General features: G+C 40.9%; 1 protein-coding gene across 1 annotated transcript; it reads left to right on the forward strand.

The window, feature by feature from the left end:
- Window positions 1-1,860: 1,860 nt before the first annotated feature.
- On the forward strand, window positions 1,861-15,277 carry abhd10.L (abhydrolase domain containing 10 L homeolog). Its single transcript, XM_018246461.2, has 5 exons — window positions 1,861-2,056; window positions 5,139-5,322; window positions 6,765-6,876; window positions 6,978-7,115; window positions 14,666-15,277. The coding sequence occupies exons 1-5, from the start codon at window positions 1,960-1,962 to the stop codon at window positions 15,005-15,007; spliced, it is 873 nt and encodes a 290-aa protein (XP_018101950.1). The 5' UTR covers window positions 1,861-1,959; the 3' UTR covers window positions 15,008-15,277.
- Window positions 15,278-21,046: the final 5,769 nt, after the last annotated feature.

Genomic DNA, 21,046 nt, shown 5'->3' on the forward strand with positions numbered 1-21,046 from the left:
TTTTTTTGTTGAACTAAACAAGGCAAACATGGAAGTTGAAGCTAGCCCATGTTTGGTCCTTACGAGCTTGATAGCTACATTGGCAGTGCACAGATAATCCACATGCATAACAAACTCCTACTAACAAAACAGTTACAACAAAGAGGGAAGGGATTGGGTTGTATACTGGGATTGTAATTATCTGTCTCGCAAAGAACCAAGCATGGATCATGCTAAATGTTCCTGTTTAACAAAACTAATAACAAAAAAATAAAAACAATTGTGATTAAAAAATTAAACTGTAACTCACTGCAGTCTTTAGCAAATAAGGCCAAGCTTGGTGTTAATTCTTGCACCTTTTGCATACAGGCTTCTTTTGGGACTGTAGCAGTGATTCACTGCTGTTCCATCCACTATCTCAAAGAGAGGAGAACACGACAGGTGCAAGTGATGTGTGAACCTCAGGACTAGGGTTGCCATCTTTTCTCCAGGTCCATACTGGCCAATGGAATGAGGTGGGGCAGGAAATAAAGGGGGCAGATCAGTAAGGCAAAGAGGGTCAGGCTGTGGCATAAGTGGGCAAAGTGGGTGGATATTACGTGGGATAAAGGGGTAGCAGAGTGAAGGGACTGGGGTGGATCTGAGGCAGAACAATTTAGGGATTACAAATTTACCTGCAAGAATATTTGTAAATTTGTAATACTGGTCCTGGCAGCAGGCAGGTCTCTACTACCAGTTAAAAAAAAAACACCTAAATTAAATGAATACCCTCACAGGCAAGAAATTAGCCTGAATCCATTTTCAGACAGTAGTCCCTACACTTCTGAAGGTATCACCTGGGGAATAAATTCTCTTAACTTTCTAAGTCACTGTATCTGTTTCACAATCTGCTATGAGTGTGCTATGATGGACTTAACTAGAGATAAGATTTCATCATTGAATCTGTAAGAGAAGTAATTAGTTAAAGGGGAGCCATCACCCAAAAAAAATATTCCAAACCCTATTTTATCATGTTAGTCAAGCAAAATGAACTTTAATTGCACTATATAATTATTTGAATCTTGTTTCCTTCTGGCTGGGAATTCATAATTATAGCTAGCAGGCAGGAGCCATTTTGTGGGGCAAGGCAAGCCTTGCATCATCTCAAAATCTTGTTTGTGAGCCAAAATTATTCCCGTGCACATATACTGTATTACATGCGATAAAGGTGTAGCAAAGTGAGGGGACTGGGGTGGATCCGAGGCAGAACAATTTAGGGATTACAAATTTACCTACAAGTATATTTGTAAATTTGTAATACTGGTCCTGGCCTTGCCTGGCATTTCATGGGCTAGGTAGGTGGGATACCAGCAGGTCTGGACTGGGAGTCAAAATAGGCCCTGGCATTTCAAGTACACAGAGACCCGACCAGCCCACTAAATAGTGAGTGTCTACGGCATCTTACAGCAGCCCCTCTGGCATTTGCCAGAACCCACAGATTGCCAGTCTGTGCCTGGATACCAGCCAAATGGCAGCCATAATCAGGAGAGGAAACAAGATAGAGGTATGGGTTAGGGAAGACTTTTATAGCCTAGGTCTTATACTTTCACATTTCAGGAAAGTAACCTAGAGTTATATTTGAGGATGGTAGAAAGCTTGCTTAAATCTGCCACTTTTACAAGCAACAGTTCCACAGACTGAGAGGCAGAAAGGAAAGACTGTGTTCTCTTTGCAAAATCATTACAATAAAATGCATGTATGTCAAGCAATGTTTTGCTCTATAAAATGGTGTTTACTGACATCATCCAGGCCACACCACATATTTATTATTGGTGCTTGCCCAGTTCTGCTTTTATCCACCCTTCCCAGTGCGAATATACACAAGTACACACACATAACCTCCAGCATTGTGTGTGTCTACACCTTCCTCCTGTTAGTCGCTAACTGTGAGGCTCTCGCGTGGCTTTGCTGCCAGTGTGAGGAGGAGGGCGGAGAAGAGATATGGCGTCCTTAACATTACGCCGAGCTTGTGTTTGGGCGCTGGGCTCCTGCGCGCAGGGATTTATTCAGTCAAAAGTCATAGTTCCTAGGCTTGCAGGTGAGGCTCCTTGTGCCAGGTAATGCCGCCTGACTGAACTGCGGCTTCTCTAACTCTCACTTGTCATCATTCCTACACGAACTTTGGGATTTTAACAGGCCTGCTAGGTGTCAGTCAGATGAAGTGAAATATATTTAAAAGTGCAGTCGTGGGACATTCCATAGACCAGCAGGGAAACTGTCCCCAAAAATGCGCGTTATACTTAGAAATTTCAAGGAAACCACAATAACTTTTACCTGTCTTTTTTGACTTGACATTATATTGCTGTAGTTCCTCAGCACATCTAATTGTAGAGTGTAAATACATAGTATTGGAAGCTAAAAGGGGGTTCTTTGTCATTTGGATCGTCAACTTGAATGGAAAAGGAAAGGTATAATCTCTAAGGTGTGGCACATTGTTTTACTTGCTACTGAGTTGATCGTCCCCTTCTTCAATAAGTGGCCCAGCCTGGGGCACTGCTTAAAGATCAACATGTCAATAACTGCTTTATATATCCAGGTTCCCTTTATGCAATTCTGCAGTGTATAGTATAGAAATCTTAGCAAATCTTCTGTAATGCACATTCACTCAAATACAATCTGGGGTAATAGGTAATTGCCTAGAAACTGGAAAGTGTCTAACACAGAGGCCTTCTTGTAATTTTACTTTCTTTGTTCTTTAAAGGAACAGTAACACCAAAACATGGAAATATAATTTGAATTAATATAATGTTTCCCCAGCACTGGTAAAATAGGTGCATCAGAAACACTACTACTGTTTATATAAACAAACTGCTGTGTAGCAATGGAAACAATTGCAATTGGGCTAAATGGCACTGGTTAAATAGAAGATACCATATGAGCTCTGTAGAACACTATTATATTCTACAGAGATCCGATATATAATCTTTTCTCTTTTGAATGGCCTCCCCCCATGGCTACACAGCAGCTTATTTAAAGAAACTTTAGTACAGTTCATGTTACACAGAACCTGTGTTCCAGTTCATGTTAACAATACATGGCTATTAAACCCTTTCCTTGACTTTGACCCAAATCCTCTGTATATCTAGCCGTGGGAAAATCTTTTCAAATCCAATGTGCTTTCACAAGGGTAATTTAGCTGCACCTAGAATAACACAGGATTTGGAGGGATTTGCATAACGCTTGATCAAGGCATCTAAGTGGGCAGTGTTGTTTGTTCTTAACTAACAGCTGATTATTGTGCCTCTTTGCTTATGGACCTTAGATGAAAAAATGCAGTGGAAGCTGAATCTGTATTTCTATGATGCTATCTTTGATTAATGTTACAGAGCTGTAGAAATTATGCTTGTGACCTTAAAATCCAGCTGATGATCATGTGCAGCGATACATTAAAATGAAAATAACTGCATGAATATCCTATATAGTATAGTCTTCTAATTGGTGCTAAGTGGTGCCATTCAACTATAATCAGTGATTAATTATATATTATGTCGCATGACTTACTGAAACGTGTGCATCATATAACAAACAATTGTTGTATCTTGATTTTTGCATCATCAAGTTCACAACCTGTATAAAGTCATGGAAGGAACTCCTCCATGACTTCTTCATATTTTACAATAGGACATGAGTGGACGAATTTAACCCATTTAGCCAAAAATTCGTGCAGCATTTTTTTTTTTTTTTCGACGCAAATTTTTTTTCTCCTATGGGTCTATGGACGTTATTTCCGTGGTGAAACATGGCGAAAAAATTTGCTTATACCTAGTCTTTATGAAAGGCCTGATTATGACCTTTGGCTTCTGGGGCTGTTTATTTAGTTAATAGCAATATATATTTTGTTTAGTGGTTCTGGGAGTACACTCATTAGAAGGATCACTGCGTATCCATTTAGTACCCCCCAGCCCCCCCAAAAAAACAGTAATTGATACATAGGATCCCTCTGTCTTGGACTTCTCAGTTCAAAATAAACAGATTACTTTAAACATAATTAGCTTAAAGTGTCAAGTAAATACTCTGGCATTTTGTGTGTGATATTTATTTGATTTGGTTGGACTAAATGACCCTTGATCATAGTTTCAGCCTATGGACTAACAAAGCTTTAGCCTATAGAGTATAGACTAACAAAACCATTACAGCAAAGAGGGAAGGGATGGGGTTGTATACTGGGATTGTCATTATCTGTCTCGCAAAGACCATGCATATATTATATTCAATTTTCCTGTTAAGCTGAAGAAATAGTTCAGGGGTATATTCTGCCACTGATTTTTGCTACATTGTAATCTGAACTTCACTGTTCTTATTGACATTCTTGAGTGTTAGTGTTGCAAGTGGTTCTTAGGAAATGACAGGTTAATCTTTAGGGGGCGGGCAAGCAAAGAAGAATTTGGCCCAGATAAAAAGAAAATGGAAGAAATGGAAAACATGGACCGTTTATTGGAAATGAGGGATGTTGTTCTTAGTAATACTTCCTTATGACATTTAAGCTTCATTAATGTATTTACTAAAATAGCACACCTCCGGGATAATATTGCCAAAGAAAGTACCATGCATTTGGCTTAAGGGCTGGAGGGGTCATAGCAGCAAATTAATTAACTTTCCCTTTTGGGACATCAGGCTAAGTAGCATATTTCCCCTGTGACCTCTGTAGCTATGGTAGTGCTATTCACATCTCTATTTATAACCCATGCTATCTCATTCTCATCATGTGCCAGCCATCCTACAAATGAGCTCACTCTCATAGCTCTGTGATTTGTGTTTTAGTGTTGCAGTTTTTCTTAATGCAATTTTTAAAACACAAGTATGGTTAATTTACCAACCTTAGGTATGACAAAACATTCATTTATTTGGTTGTCATTGGTTACTGCCCTGGGTCAGAATCGCCCAGTGCTGATAAATGTGGCTGTGTTGAATACAAGAAGGGGTATCCCTAAAGCAAGTGTAATACGGTGACCCCAGGAGCTGGCATACAGTAGATAACGAAGTAGAAATGCAACTTTTCATGAATCAGAATGTCCTCTATCTGCAGTTTGTACATTTGTTTAAAGATTCTTGCAGCTCACTTCTTAGCTTTATGATCTCTGAGTTTTCGGAGTTTAATGTGACTTTTTTTTTTTTTTAAGCATGCAGACTCAAGTCTACAGTGCAGTATTTGACCCGTCAAGATTTACCAAAATTGGCTTACCAGAAGCTAAAAGGCAAAAGTCCTGGAGTCATTTTCCTGCCAGGTTTTTCCTCTGATATGAATGCCCAAAAAGCAGTAGCCCTTGAAGAGTTCTGCAAATCTCTTGGACATTCTTTTATCAGGTAAGATTTTGATTTCCAGTCAACAAAAATACACAGCAATTAGTGGAAAGTTACATTTCCTTATTGAAGATGTGTGTGTGTGTGTGTGTGTGTGTGTTTTTTTTTTTTTAATAGAGGCTGTGGTCATATATTTATAAAATATCAGTAGAGTTTGTGTTAGCAGAACTAGCAGTTCACTATTGTAACCAATGGATGTTTCTCTTTATACTAAGCCAAATGATACAAGGCTACTGGCAAAACAAAATGTCATATGTTGGCCCAAGTTTGATTGCCAATTTCAAGCCATGGTAGTGTATTGGAGAGAGGTAGTGTGTGAGTAAAGGGATGAACTTGACAAACAAATTTACTTAAGTTCTATTTTCTGCTGGATCTTGCTACATGCCATTAAAGGGGTGGTTCACTTTCAAGTTAACTTTTAGTATGTTATAGAATGGCCAATGCTAATCAAATTTTCCATTGGCCTTCATTTTTTATTTTATTCTTTTTTAATTATTTTCCTTCCTTTCCTTCTTCTGACTCTTTCCAGCTTTCAGATGGGGGTCACTGACCCCGATCTAAAAAACAGATGCTCTTTAAGGCTACAAATGTATTGTTTTTGCTACTTTTTATCATTCATCTTTTTATACAGGTCCTCCCCTATACTTAGTCTAGTCTGCTGGAATTGCAAACGGGAGAGCTGTTGAAAAGAAAACTAAATAACTCAAAAACCAAAAATAATAAAAAAATTAAAAACCATTGAAAATTTTCTCAGAATATCACTCTATCATAATAAAAGTTATTTCAAAAGTTAACAACCCCTTTAAGAGTGTTGCAGTAGTCAAATTAACTGCAGCCAAGACATGTTATTTTATTAGGAGATCCTTAAAGAAGGAGAATTAGAAAACATGCAAGGCATACGTGGGAACTGGCTTCTTGGCTGTAGCAATAACTACTGCTACATTGTTTGTGTCACATATAGTCTTGGATAGCAGTTTAATTCAAAGTAAATACATTTGTAATTCAAAGTTTTTCATACCCAAAGTGTTTTTCCAGTTCAGCAATTGTGATTTTTTTGTGGGTGCAGACAAGACTGTGTGCTGAAATGCCAAGGCTGTATTTGGCCTTGTTCAACACAAGTTTAATGAAAAGGGCTTGTGCTAATCATACTTTTTGCCTGTGTTAATTATGAAAAATATATTGTTTATGGTGTGTATATATTGTATATTTTGATATTTCTTGAGCTAAACAGGGAATTTGAAGTTACTCCACATTTGGTCCGTTTGAAGTAAATAATTAGATTACTAGTGCTCAGATAATCCTCCTGCATAATGTACTCTTGCTAAACAAAAGTCACAACTAAGGGGGAACAGGGGGTTGGATACTGGTCATCTAAATGTATAACACACATGGAGTAACTTAAGAAATTTCTCTGTAATGTAGTTTTATAAAAATATTTGATTTAGGTTTGACTATACTGGATGTGGCAGTTCTGAAGGAAACTTTAAAGAATGCACAATCGGAGGGTGGAAAAAGGATGTTCTGCATGTGTTGGATTCACTGTCTGAAGGACCACAGGTATTCTATTTTTATTCTTATTCTTAAGTTGCCAAGGCTTGAGATCCTAAAATATTATGTTCTTCCTTGACACCGATTGTTTTTTTTTTAAATTAAATAAGATATTGGTTGGATCGAGCATGGGAGGATGGCTCATGCTTCTTGCTGCAATAGCTCGCCCTGACAGAATAGCTGCCCTTGTCGGTGTATCGCCTGCTGTGGATCATTTTGTGACAGTGTTTAATCAACTTCCTCTTGAGGTATGTAATCTTTTTGGGCTGCACTATTTCTTTTTTTAAATGGTGTTTGTCTTTTGACAAATTTAGAAATGTGAAGATTTAATCCAACTCAACTATGTAGGGCAATTTTGAAATAATGTAAACTTCATGGGTAATGCAAGTTGTATGTTGCTCTCAGTGGCCTCAAAGCAGGTGCTTATTTTTGAATTCCAAGTTTTGGTTGTATAAAAACCAGGTGCACTGTCAAACAGAGCCTCCTGTAGGCTGTCAGTCCACATAGGGGCTAACAATAGTCAATCACAGCCCTTATTTTGCACCAACCAGGAATTTTGTTTGTGCTTGTGTTGCTCCACAACTCTTTGTACATCTGAATGTGGCTCACGGGTGAAAAAGGTTGGGGACCCCTGGCTTAAGGTGTTGGACAACTTTTGAGTTATTTGGCACATGGGCCAAATGGACTCAAATGTCTCTTTTCTGTTCTTGTGCCTTGTAACAGCTAACTGTTGAGAAGAAACAGCTGCAGACAACATTTTCTGATTACATAGACTTTACTCATTGCAGGGTGGTGTGTTGAAGTTGATACACTGTACATATGTGTCTAGATGGTTGGGCATCATGGTCAAAATTAGCCAAACTTTCAAACCAAATCTGGGCATGTAGTGTTGCCTATAGTTTAGACAGAGTAAAATAACGCTGGACTTTTTAAATGCATGAAATCTAAACCTAAAGACCCAAAAAATAACACAATACTACATGCAGATTTCTTCAACTATAGTACATCATTGTGCTCATGCTAGGTAGCCACATGGCTTCAGCTTTTAATTGAGGGATTTAGTTGGTATATTGGCAGAAGCTCATTATTGCTAAATGTGAGGACACACGTTTCATTGTCTACATTAGTCAAGTATACTTTCATAGTGATACGAAGTGCTGATGGTGGAGCACACCGCAGCTCGGCGTCTCAGGCTGGTCTCTGGCTCTCGCGAGACTTCGGTAATTCCAATAGTAAAAGTAAATCACTCACATTCAGAGCACAGACCAATTCATGCCGAAGAAGCCTGTAATATTAATGCGGCTTTATTTCTACATACAGTATGATACAGACAGTGGGTGTGTAGAACAATCCTATGCGTTTCGTGCCCCTATACCAGGCACTTCCTCAGGGTACAATGTGCATCACGTGTGAGAGTGTTTAAATAGCTTTACACATTCAGTTAATCAATCAATCATTTAAAAGTAAAGTGCATATGAACGGAATAAATATATAAAGGTGTCATATAAAACCATCAATGCAGTTATTGTGTGAAATGCATAAAGTGCTAGTGTTATATAAAAATCTATTGTGTCATATCATACACTATTATCATAATGACCTTGGTTTTTAAAACATTAAAAATTACTAAATAAAGACATACTATATTACATATATGTTTGCATTGTGATCTGTGCATATAATTCATAGACAATTTAAATTAATTAATCAGTCATACATTTATGAATTCATAAAAACATATACATGAATTTGTTTTATTCCTTACTTCACTACATGTTATCTATCCTGACGGTTGTAGTACTTTAAAAGAGATATATAGATAGATATACATATAGTGATAAAGGATTGCGGCACTCACAGGGTTTTAGTGAAAAAACAAAAAAATGTTTTATTATTAAGCCTCAACGTTTCGATCCCCCACAGGGATCTTGTTTGTTTTTGCTCATGATGAAGATCCCTGTGGGGGATCGAAACGTTGAGGCTTAATAATAAAACATTTTTTTGTTTTTTCACTAAAACCCTGTGAGTGCCGCAATCCTTTTTCACTGCTTATTTCCCATGCTGGCACCCAGGTATTAATTTTGTCTACGGAGTGCACCATTCCTTTGGTTATTTATATATATATATATATATATATATATATATATATATATATATATTGTGGGGAATAGCTCAAAGCAGCCGGTAGGGCTCAGGTAAAACAGTTCTTACAGAGGAGACAGGAGGCTTAGGTTTGCAACAAAAGTGAAACAGGCTCCTGCCTGGGGTTTTATTGTTCAAACCGGACAACTTAAACAGGCACAATTTCCGTGCTAAACAGTCAAATAATAATGTAAACCTCACCGGTTTGCAGTGTTACAGTCCATAGGAAAGTTCCTTGCGGTGGTAACAAACATTTGCCATTTGGAGTTGCAGTCAAACACACAATTTGTTTCACAAAACACTTCACAGCGTGTGTTCAGAGGTTCTCTCTGACTCCCAGTACAACACACCCACTCCCCGCCAGGCTCCCTTAAACAGCCCCACCTGCGGACTAATTGGGCAGCATACTGAACTATATCCTTGCTCCAGGGTCCTAACCTGTCTTACCCTGGAGATTTAAAGGAGCCAATACCTCAGGCTGGGTGCTATATACCTCCCATCATATACAGGCAGCCTATTGGGACATAGCTCTTTGTCACATACCTCCCCCCTCTGTTCGAACCCGGGGTTTCGGACACCATTAGCCACCATACAGTGGACCCTTGACAAGGCATCTGCATTACCTTGCAGTTTGCCTGCTCGGTGTTCCACTGTAAAATTGAAATTCTGCAAGGAAAGGAACCAACGTGTGACCCTTGCATTTCTTTCTTTTGCCTGTGACATCCAGGTTAAGGGAGAGTGGTCCGTAATGAGCACAAACTGGCGGCCCAGAAGGTAGTACCGCAAAGCTTCCAGTGCCCATTTAATTGCTAAGCACTCCCGCTCAACAATACTATAATTTTTTTCTGCAGGGGTCAACTTCCTGCTCAAGTAGACCACTGGATGCTCTTCTTCCCCAACTAACTGTGACAATACCGCACCTAATCCAACACCAGAGGCATCAGTTTGCACAACAAATTTCTCTTTGAAGTCTGGTGCGACCAACACTGGATCTTGGCATAAAACCACTTTCAAATCATGGAATGCCTCCTCTGCCTCTGGACCCCACTTAATCATTGTGGACCCTTTCCCTTTGGTCAGGTCGGTCAAAGGAGCAGCCCTGCTTGCAAAATTTGGAATGAACCTACGATAATAGCCCACCATACCAAGAAAAGTACGAACCTGCTTTTTAGTGAGTGGCTGGGGCCAGTCTTTAATTGCCTCCACCTTGTTCACTTGAGGCTTGATAACACCTCTCCCTATAGTGTACCCCAGATAACGGGCTTCTTCCAAACCTAGGGCACATTTCTTGGGATTTGCCGTCAGGCCTGCTTCTCTAATGGAATTTAGGACGGCCTGTACTCTGGGGAGGTGACTTTGCCAATCCCTGCTAAAAATGACCACGTCATCCAAATAAGCAGAGGCAAAATGTTGATGAGGTCTAAGAATTTGGTCCATCATTCTTTGAAACGTGGCTGGGGCCCCCTGGAGGCCAAATGGCATACGAACATACTGGAAGAGCCCTTGTGGGGTAGAAAAGGCTGTTTTCTCCCTAGCTGTTTCTGACATTGGTACCTGCCAATACCCTCTAGTTAGGTCAAGAGTTGTTATGTACCTAGCAGGACCTAGTCGTTCAATCAACTCGTCAACCCTTGGCATAGGGTAAGCATCAAACTTTGAGACTTCATTTACCTTCCTGAAGTCATTGCAAAATCGTATAGACCCATCTGGTTTAGGAACAAGCACAATGGGACTATTCCACTCACTTACAGACTTCTCAATTACCCCCAAATCCAGCATCCTCTGCACTTCCTCGTCGACTGCCTGTCTACGGGCCTCTGGGATCCGATAGGGCTTAAGGCGGACCCGAACCTGAGGATCAGTAATGACATCATGTTTTATCAAATTTGTACAACCTGGTATGTCAGAAAACACCTCAGTGTTTCTTTGCAGAAACTCCCTGACTTCTTGCTTTTGTGGCTCTGACAAGGTTTCAGCTATTTTCACCTTTTGTATACCGTCCTGGGTAGGAGGAAGGGGTTGAATTATAGCCGTGAGGACTTCTCTGTCCTTCCAGGGTTTTATTAAGTTTACGTGGTAAAGCTGTTCTTTCTTCCTTTTATTTGGTTGGTAAACTTTATAGTTCACCTCACCTATTTTCTCGATTATTTCATACGGGCCCTGCCACTTAGCCAGGAACTTGCTCTCAACTGTTGGGACAAGAACCAATACTCGGTCCCCAGGGTTGAAAGTTCGAACCTTAGCTGAACGGTTGTAAACCCGACTCTGGGCCTTCTGTGCTTGCTGCATGTGTTCCCTGACTATGGGCATGACTGCAGCAATTCTATCCTGCATGAGGGTAACATGTTCCACCACACTCTTATGGGGTGTTACCTCTTGCTCCCAGGTCTCTTTTGCTACATCCAAGAGACCCCTGGGATGACGACCATACAATAGCTCAAAGGGCGAAAAACCTGTGGATGACTGGGGCACCTCTCTAATGGCGAACATAAGGTATGGCAGGAGACAGTCCCAATCCCTCCCATCCTTATCTACCACCTTCTTTAACATGTTTTTCAGGGTTTTGTTAAAGCGCTCTACCAACCCATCAGTCTGGGGGTGATAAACAGAAGTTCTTAACTGTTTAATTTTCAAGAGCTTACATAGTTCCTTCATAACCCGAGACATAAAGGGTGTACCCTGGTCTGTGAGGACTTCTTTAGGAATGCCAGTGCGGGTAAACATATAGAACAGCTCTTTAGCAATATTTTTGGAGGCTGTGTTTCTTAAAGGGACTGCCTCAGGATACCGCGTAGCATAATCCATAATTACGAGAATATACTGATGGCCCCGAGCTGACTTAACCAGTGGCCCTACCAAGTCCATTGCAATTCTTTCAAATGGGACCTCAATGATAGGCAATGGCACTAGAGGGCTACGGAAGTGAGGTACCGGGGCAGACAGTTGGCATTCTGGGCAAGAGTCACAATACCCCTTCACCTCCGCAAATATACCGGGCCAATAAAACCTTTGTAAAATTCGCTGTTGGGTTTTCTCCTGACGTAGGTGACCACCCAGGGGGTGAGTGTGGGCCAGGTCCAAGACCATTCGCCTATAGGGCTGGGGCACTAACAACTGCTCTACCACCCCCCCTTGGACTTTGTCAACCCGATACAGTAAATCTTGACTGACAGAAAAATGAGGGAATACACTCTCAGCCCCAGGTTCCTGAGGTTCACCATTAATTACCTTAACATTTTCCCAGGCCCTATTCAGGGTAGGGTCCCTCATTTGGGCTGTTCCAAAGTTAACCCGAGAGACCTCCAAGTCTGGCATATCGGATGCTTCGGAGGGCTCCAAGGGCAACTCTGTTTCACCTGCTAGTACCTCTAGGGGAAAATTATCTGCTTCAAGCATGGTCTCCCCTTCAGTTACTACCTCTGAGTTAGGTTTACAAACCCCTGGTGCATCCTTAGGAATCCCTTTCTCAGACCCCTGTGGAGAACCTTCCTTTCCCCAGAGCTTCCAAAAGAGGGGAAAGTCTCGTCCCAAAATTACACTATGCATCAAAACAGAGGAAACACCCACTTCATGACATGCAGTACCAGTAACAGTTTCAAATGTCACTATAGCAGTGGGATAACTTTTACAGTCTCCATGAATACAGAGCACCCCAAGATTACGTTCATTAACTTGGTCTGGGCTTACCAAACTGGCGTGCACCATTGTGACTAAGCTCCCGGAATCCAACAGAGCTTGAACAGACTTTCCACCCACCTTTACCACCGCCATATGCAAGTCAGTGTCTGCGGTGCACGCAGGGTGAGCAAACAACGACACCTGCTGAGCCGAGTGACAATCCATGGGCTCTGCAGGTAGTGGGCACCTGGCAGCAACATGACCCCACTCATTACATCGCCAGCATTGCACTTGGCCTCGACCCTTGGTTGGAGGGGACAGCTGAGTTTTGTCAGCTCCTTTAGACCATTCTATAGCCTTTTGGTCAGCCCCAGTATCCTGAGGCAACGAATCATTGGCTTTTCCTGGGGACCTTGCAGATGGATGTTTTGTGGCTGGCTTGCGGTGTTGTGGAAACGATCCTAAGTTGTCCTCAGCGGCAATATAACGTTCCACCATTTCCACCAGGTGATCGGCTGTCTGGGGATCTGCATGACTCACCCATCTCCTCAAGGATGGCGGAAGAGCTCTCAGAAAGCGATCCATAGTGACCCTTTCCACGACTTGAGGAGCTGACAGAGATTCTGGCTGCAGCCACTTTTTCACAAGATGAATTAAGTCATACATCTGGGCACGGGGAGACCTCTCTTGCTGGTATGACCACTTGTGCACCCGTTGAGCTCGCACGGCTGAGGTGACACCCAAGCGGTGGAGTATCTCCGTTTTTAACTTGTCATAGTCTTTGGCATCGGCTATGGTCAAATCAAAGTATGCCTTTTGCGAATCCCCAGTCAGAAAAGGCGCTACCAGACCTGCCCACTGGGACTTGGGCCAAGACTCCCTCTCGGCAGTCCTTTCAAAAGTATGCAGATATGCCTCCACATCATCATGTGGCGTCATCTTTTGCAGAAAACGACTGGCCTTAATGGAGCTATCTGTGTTAGGGGCCCCACTCGACACATTGGACCCCAGTGCAATCATCTGCTGTACCACATCCGTCAAGAGTTGTCGATCAGCCTCAACCGCCTTTGCTAATGCTGTCAGTTGAGCTGCAAGCAAACAATTAGTCTCTTGCTGGGTGGCCATACTCTGCCTCTGGATGGTATTGGTCTCTTGCTGGGCAGCATTTGCCTCCTGCTGACTAGCATTGACTTTGGCCAGCTGCAACACAAGTTCCTCCATGTTGTTGAACTACAACTCCCACAGTCTGCAGCAGATAGCACTGCCCTTTTAACAATGGTTGTCCTATTATGCTCACTGTCTCTCTGTTGCCCGCATCTGAAACACCATTTGTGGGGAATAGCTCAAAGCAGCCGGTAGGGCTCAGGTAAAACAGTTCTTACAGAGGAGACAGGAGGCTTAGGTTTGCAACAAAAGTGAAACAGGCTCCTGCCTGGGGTTTTATTGTTCAAACCGGACAACTTAAACAGGCACAATTTCCGTGCTAAACAGTCAAATAATAATGTAAACCTCACCGGTTTGCAGTGTTACAGTCCATAGGAAAGTTCCTTGCGGTGGTAACAAACATTTGCCATTTGGAGTTGCAGTCAAACACACAATTTGTTTCACAAAACACTTCACAGCGTGTGTTCAGAGGTTCTCTCTGACTCCCAGTACAACACACCCACTCCCCGCCAGGCTCCCTTAAACAGCCCCACCTGCGGACTAATTGGGCAGCATACTGAACTATATCCTTGCTCCAGGGTCCTAACCTGTCTTACCCTGGAGATTTAAAGGAGCCAATACCTCAGGCTGGGTGCTATATACCTCCCATCATATACAGGCAGCCTATTGGGACATAGCTCTTTGTCACTATATATATATATATATATATATATATATATATATATATATATATATATATATATATATATATATATATATATATATATATATATACCCTACTTTGGAATATGTTATTACCTAGAAAAGATCCCTATAAGCGATTTATTCACTCAGTACACTTAATTAATTAAGTACACTCTTTACCTCTCTACAGGAAAGAAAAGCAATAGAAGAAAAAGGTGAATGGAAGTTTTCTTCAAAATACAGTGAGCAAGGCTTTTATGACATGCCATATTCATTTATTAAAGAAGCCGAGAACCATTGTTTGTTGAAAGGCCCTGTTCCCATAACGTGTCCTGTTCGACTGATCCATGGAATGAAAGATGAAGATGTCCCTTGGCATGTGTCGGTGGAGATTGGTGACTGTATTCTTAATGCAGATGTAGATATCATTCTCCGCAAACATGGCCAACATCGTATGAGTGAGAAGGATGACATTAAACTAATAGTGTACACTATTGATGATTTGATCGATAAGCTGACAACATTAGGATGATTAACCAAATAAACTGCATGAGACAATACCCCGAAACCTCCATGCATATATAGCTGCTCCCTTGCCTTAACTGCAAACAGAGTGCTCCTTTTCTATTGCACACCAGTTTATATATGTTTTCTACTGCTCAAGTATTTACATTTTCTAAATTTGTAGCAGTAAATGTGAATTTTTATTTGAACTGTACAAAATATGATCCTTACCCCATTCAACACCAGAGCATGTGTAAATTCTAAGAAACAATAAATGGAGATATTTCTATTTCACAAACAGGAAGATAAGCTTTTTATATTAAAAAAATATATGTAATATATTTCAAAAGATTACTTTGAGACATCTGTGATGTATTTTTTTTTTTTTATACCTTTTTAAAAATGTTGTCAAGCGTATTGGATTTCTGTTTGAATTGTAGCTATGTTCAAGTGTAAACAAAGTGGCATTCTGAATCAGTCATTTAAAGGAATTGTTCAGTGTGAAAATAAAAATTGTGTAAATAGGCTGTGCAAAATAAAAAATGTTTCTAATATAGTTAGCCAAAATTGTAATATATAAAGGCTGGGGTGACTGGATGCCTAATATAATAGCCAGAACATTACTTCCTTCTTTTCAGCTCTATAACTCTGAGTTAGTCAGCGATTTGAAGGGGGGCCACATGGGACATATCTATTCAGTGACTTTGCAATTGATCCTCTGCATTTAGCTGAGATTCAAAAGCAACAGATAAGACCCATGTGCCCCCCCCCCTCCTCAAGTCTCTGATTGGTAACTGCCTGGCAACCAGTCAGTGGAAACCAAGAGAGCTGAAAAGCAGGAAGTAGTGTTCTGGCTATTATATTACATCCAGTCACTCCAGTCTTTATACATTACATTTTTGGCTAACGAACTATATTAGAAACATGTTTTATTTTGCACAGCCTATTCACCCTGTTTTTGTTTTTACACTGAACAATTCCTTTAAAGGCTAGTGGCACACATGGCACCCTCCTGTAAGGGCACCCACACAGCAAATGCACTGATATCCATGCTGAACTCCACTCCACCTAGCAAAAGATAGCAGATCGGTCAAGTGTACCACTAGCTAGTAATGTGCTGGCTGACCCAATACCCTTAGGACCTGCAGGTTGGGCAAGTTTGGGCTGAAATATGGCTGACCATGGCAGGGTTGGGTGCAGGTCAGACTCAGGCAGTGCATTCAGAGTCTCCTCCCACTGATGTCACTGGACTCATCTGCTACCAAAAGTTTCTCTTTTTTTAAATCAGTGGCACAGACAGAAGCAGCAAATGGAGTCAGAAGGCGACATGCTAGTTTGGATGCGGGTCCTAAAATCGCAACTTTTTGTACCTTGAGTTTTTCCTAACCCGCATATCACTACCACTATGTAGCATACGGCACATTTGAGTTAGTGCTGTAATTTGAAAGGAGGTTGTGAATGGAATAGTTAGTTACATAGTTAAATTGGGTTGAAAAAAGACAAAGTCCATCAAGTTCAACCCCTCCAAATGAAAACCAGCATCCATACACACACCCCTCCCTACTTTTAATTAAATTAGATATACCCAGACTTATACTAACTATAGAGCTTAGTATCACAGTAGCCTTTGATATTATGTCTGTCCAAAAAATCATCCAAGCCATTCTTAAAGGCATTAACTGAATCAGCCATCACAACATCACCCGGCAGTGCATTCCACAACCTCACTGTCCTGACTGTGAAGAACCCCCTACATTGCTTCAAATGAAAGTTCTTTTCTTCTAGTTGAAGGGGTGGCCTCTGGTACGGTGATCCACTTTATGGGTAAAAAGGTCCCCTGCTATTTGTCTATAATGTCCTCTAATGTACTTGTAAAGTGTAATCCAGAGAAAACAACCCCAACCTTGACAGTCTACCCTCATAATTTAAGTCTTCCATCCCTCTAACCAATTTAGTTGCACGTCTCTGCACTCTCTCCTGCTCATTTATATCCCTCTTAAGGACTGCAGTCCAAAACTGCACTGCATACTCCAGATGATGCCTTACCAGGGACCTATAAAGAGGCATAATTATGTTTTCATCCCTTGAGTTAATGCCTTTTTTTTATGCAAGACAGAACTTTATTTGCTTTAGTAGCCACAAAATGACACTGTCATTTAGTGTATAACTTGCATTTATTTATTTTTGCCAAAGTGCATAACCTTGCATTTATCAACATTGAACCTCATTTTCCAGTTTGCTGCCCAGTTTTCCAATTTAGACAAATCACTCTGCAAAGTGGCAGCATCCTGCATGGAGTTCTGCACAATTTAGTATCATCTGCAAAAATAGAAACAGTACTTTCAATGCCCACTTCCAGGTCATTAATAAACAAGTTGAAAAGCAAGGGACCTAGTACAGAGCCCTGCGGTACTCCACTAACAACACTGGTCCAATTAGAAAATGTTCCATTTACCACCACTCTTTGTAGTCTATCTTTTAGCCAGTTCTCTATCCAGGTACAAATACTATGTTCCAGGCCAACATTCCTTAATTGAACCAGTAACCTTTTGTGTGGCACTGTATCAAATGCTTTAGCAAAGTCTAAGTAAATCACATCCACTGCCATCCCAGAATCGAGGTCTCTACTTACCTTCTCATAAAAAGAAATTAAGTTAGTCTGTCAAGATCTATTACGCATAAAACCATGCTGGCACAAATTCATAGTATTATGATTTGCTATGAAGTCCAGTATCTTATCCTTTATTAACCCTTCAAAAAGCTTTCCTATCGCTGACATCAGACTAACTGGCCTATAGTTTTGAGGCTGAGAACGGGATCCTTTTTTGAATAGAGGCACCACATTTCGCCAGTCTCTCGGCACTACGCCAGATCTCAAGGAATCCTGAAAAATTAAGTAAAGAGGTTTGGCAATCACAGAGCTAAGCTCGCTAATTACCCTGGGATGAATACCATTTGGCCCCGGACCTTTGTTAATCTTAACATGTTCTAGTCTCTTTTGAATTTCATCATGTGTGAACCATGCATCATTAGTTGTATTACTAGAATTGGAACTGTTAAGAAGGAAACCTTCACTTACTGGTTCCTCATTTGTGTAGACAGATGAAAAATATGAGTTCAGAATCTGCGCTTTTATTTTGTTTTCATCAACCAGCTGACCCCCCTCTGATAGTAAGGGTCCCACCCCTTCCTGCTGAATTTTTTTACTATTAACATATTTAAAAAATAATTTTGGAATTTTTTTTACTGCTTGCTACAATATCCTTTTCTATATCAATTTTAGCTTGCCTTATAGCTTCTTTGCATGATTTATTGGCCTCCTTGTACCTTATAAATGTTTTGGCTGTACCAGCTAACTTGAAAGCCTTAAAAGCACGTCTTTTCTTACCAACTTCAACACCAACGCTTCTATTGAACCAAAAAGGTTTTGCTTTGCAACGACGTTCCTTGCTTACAAGTGGAATATACTGCCAAGTATATTTATTAAGCAGCATTTTAAAGACTTTAAAATTTTGTTCTGTGTTTAACCCTGTGAAACGCATTTCCCACTTAATATGTTGCAGAGATGCCCTAATAAGGTCAAAGTTTGCACGTATGAAATTTAGTGTATTAGTTACTCCCTTATAGAATTGCTTCTGCAACAGAATCTCAAAGGAGACCATGTTATGATCACTATTCCCTAAATGCTCACCCACACAAATGTTAGAGATGAGTTCAGTATTGTTAGTTATTACAAGGTCCAAAAGAGAGTTATTCCTAGTAGGTTCTTGAACAAGCTGGAATAAAAAGTTGTCATTCAGCATATTTACAAACCTACTAGCTTTTTCTGCCTTAGCAACCCCATTACCCCAGTCAATGTCTGGATAATTGAAGTCACCCATAGCAACAACTTGACCCAGCTGTGAAGCTGCTTGTATCTGCAAGAGTAGCTGGGCTTCATACTCGACACTTATACAAGGTGGTTTATCGCATACACCAATGATAATTCTTTTTGTTACCTTTTGCCCAGTCAAAATCTCTACCCAGAGTAATTCTACACCCTCACCAGTGCCAGCTATTGTTATTTCTTTAGCGCATGGCTTTAATTCAGGCTTTACATACAAACACACTCCACCCTTTTTAATCCCTCTGTCCCTCCTAAAATGGGTGTAACCATTTAAATTCACAATTCATCCCACCAGGTCTCAGTGATACCAATTATATCATAATTTTTAGAGCATGCAATTAATTTTAGGTCTCCCATTTTACCTGACAAACTCTGTGCATTTGCCAGCATACAGCGGAGGTTACTACTTTTACTTTTTACATTACTTAGTGGAGAATTATATGTTAAGTTAGTATTATTCTGTTTTCCTTGTAACAGAGGGACCTCCTTAGCTGGTAAACTGTATGCCCCCCTCACTCCTCCCCCATGACCCCTTAATAACCCCACTGCCCCGTCTACCCTAGCTTCCCCATAATTCTTTATCTCACCCACCCCCTCTTGCCTAGTTTAAACACTCCTCCAACCTCTTAGCCATTCTTTCCCCTAGCACCGCGGACCCCCTTCCATTGAGGTGCAAACCGTCACGACTGTATAGGTTGTACCCCAAGGAAAAATCAGCCCAGTGCTCTAGGAACCCAAACCCTTCCTTCCTACACCAAGACTTGAGCCACGCATTTAGCTCCCTAAACTCCCTCTGTTTGTGTGGCACGGACAAAATTTCAGATAAGATGACATTGGAAGACCTTTCATTGATCTTAGAGCCTAGATCCCTGAAATCACTCTTTAAGGTCTTCCATCTACCATTTATTTTGTCATTAGTACCAATATGCACTGACAGCTGGGTCATGCCCAGCCCCACCCAATAATTCTATCCGATCAACCATATGCCGAACCCTGGCACCAGGTAGACAGCAAACTGTTCGGTTGTAGCGATCCGGAAGACAAATTACCCTATCCACTTTCCTAATAATTGAGTCCCCTACAACCACAATCTGCTTAGGCCTGACTCTACTCTCCTCCCCACCACTACTAGAGAAACTGGTCTCCCCATCTAGAATTGCCAATCCAGAGTTCATACTCCCATCATCTTCACACAATCTGGCAAATTTGTTGCGATGTATAATCTCCGGATCAGCCTCCATTTTCCTTTTGCCCACCTTAGATTTTCAAACTGTCACCCAGCTAGCTGCCTCAACATCCTGCTGCTGTTCTGTTCCCCCCAAACTATCTGACCCCGCTAGGTCCTGCTCAGTGAGCAAAAGACTCCTTTCAAGATTGTCAATCGACCGCAGTGTTGCAATTTGTTGCTCTAGTGCTCTAAATCGAGCCTCCAAAGTGGCAATTTGCTCACAACCACTACAGAGGTAAGCATTTTGGATCTCTTGTTCCAAATCTGCATACATATCGCAGACTGTGCACTGAGTCAGACCTTCAATCTTGCTAGCACTCATCCCAGTTACAGATCAAAACAGGAAAAAATAAAAATAAATAAATAAAATAAAAATTAGGGTTTAGAACAAACTTTTGACCTAGTTTGAACCTCCTTTAGTTTTAAACTCCGGTGTTTATAACTCCACTTACAGATCCCCCACTTAACTCCGGTGTTTATAACTCCACTTACAGATCCCCCACTTAACTCCGGTGTTTATATCTCCACTTACAGATCCCCCACTTAACGAGCAAACACTTAAGAGAAGCTAACACTAGAGCAAGCTCCACTGGAGTCCCAGGGGTTCTATTTATACACAGGTGCAACTAATCAAACCCCACCCCCTCAAATGGAGGGAAAACTAACTGCAAAGTAAAGCAGGTTGTGACAAACTTGCTGTAAGCACACTAGCACACCAAACTTTGCTGTTTAGCACCCAAGACAGAAAAAAAAACCTTTAAAAAATAAAACCACGGTTGGTTGGATATTGCACAGTGCAGCCAAACACACGAATGGCCACATTGTTTTGTCCAGTCATGTCATAAACACCCAGATAAGTGTCATAATCCAACTTGATTTTACCTTTTTACTGTTTTAACTGTGATGTTATATCAGAGCAAATTTGAAATGTAAACTAACATGCGGGTCCTCAC

This window comes from Xenopus laevis, chromosome 2L (genome assembly GCF_017654675.1).
Source record: "Xenopus laevis strain J_2021 chromosome 2L, Xenopus_laevis_v10.1, whole genome shotgun sequence".
Classification (NCBI taxonomy): Eukaryota; Metazoa; Chordata; class Amphibia; order Anura; family Pipidae; genus Xenopus; species Xenopus laevis.

What these genes read in the sequence shown, in the direction of transcription:
- abhd10.L (XM_018246461.2), top strand. Translation starts at nt 1,960, where the DNA reads ATGGCGTCCTTAACATTACGCCGAGCTTGTGTTTGGGCGCTGGGCTCC. An exon ending in CACTGTCTGAAGGACCACAG is followed by an intron (nt 6,877 to 6,977) that starts GTATTCTATTTT and finishes AAATTAAATAAG; the next exon opens with ATATTGGTTGGATCGAGCAT. An exon ending in TTAATCAACTTCCTCTTGAG is followed by an intron (nt 7,116 to 14,665) that starts GTATGTAATCTT and finishes ACCTCTCTACAG; the next exon opens with GAAAGAAAAGCAATAGAAGA.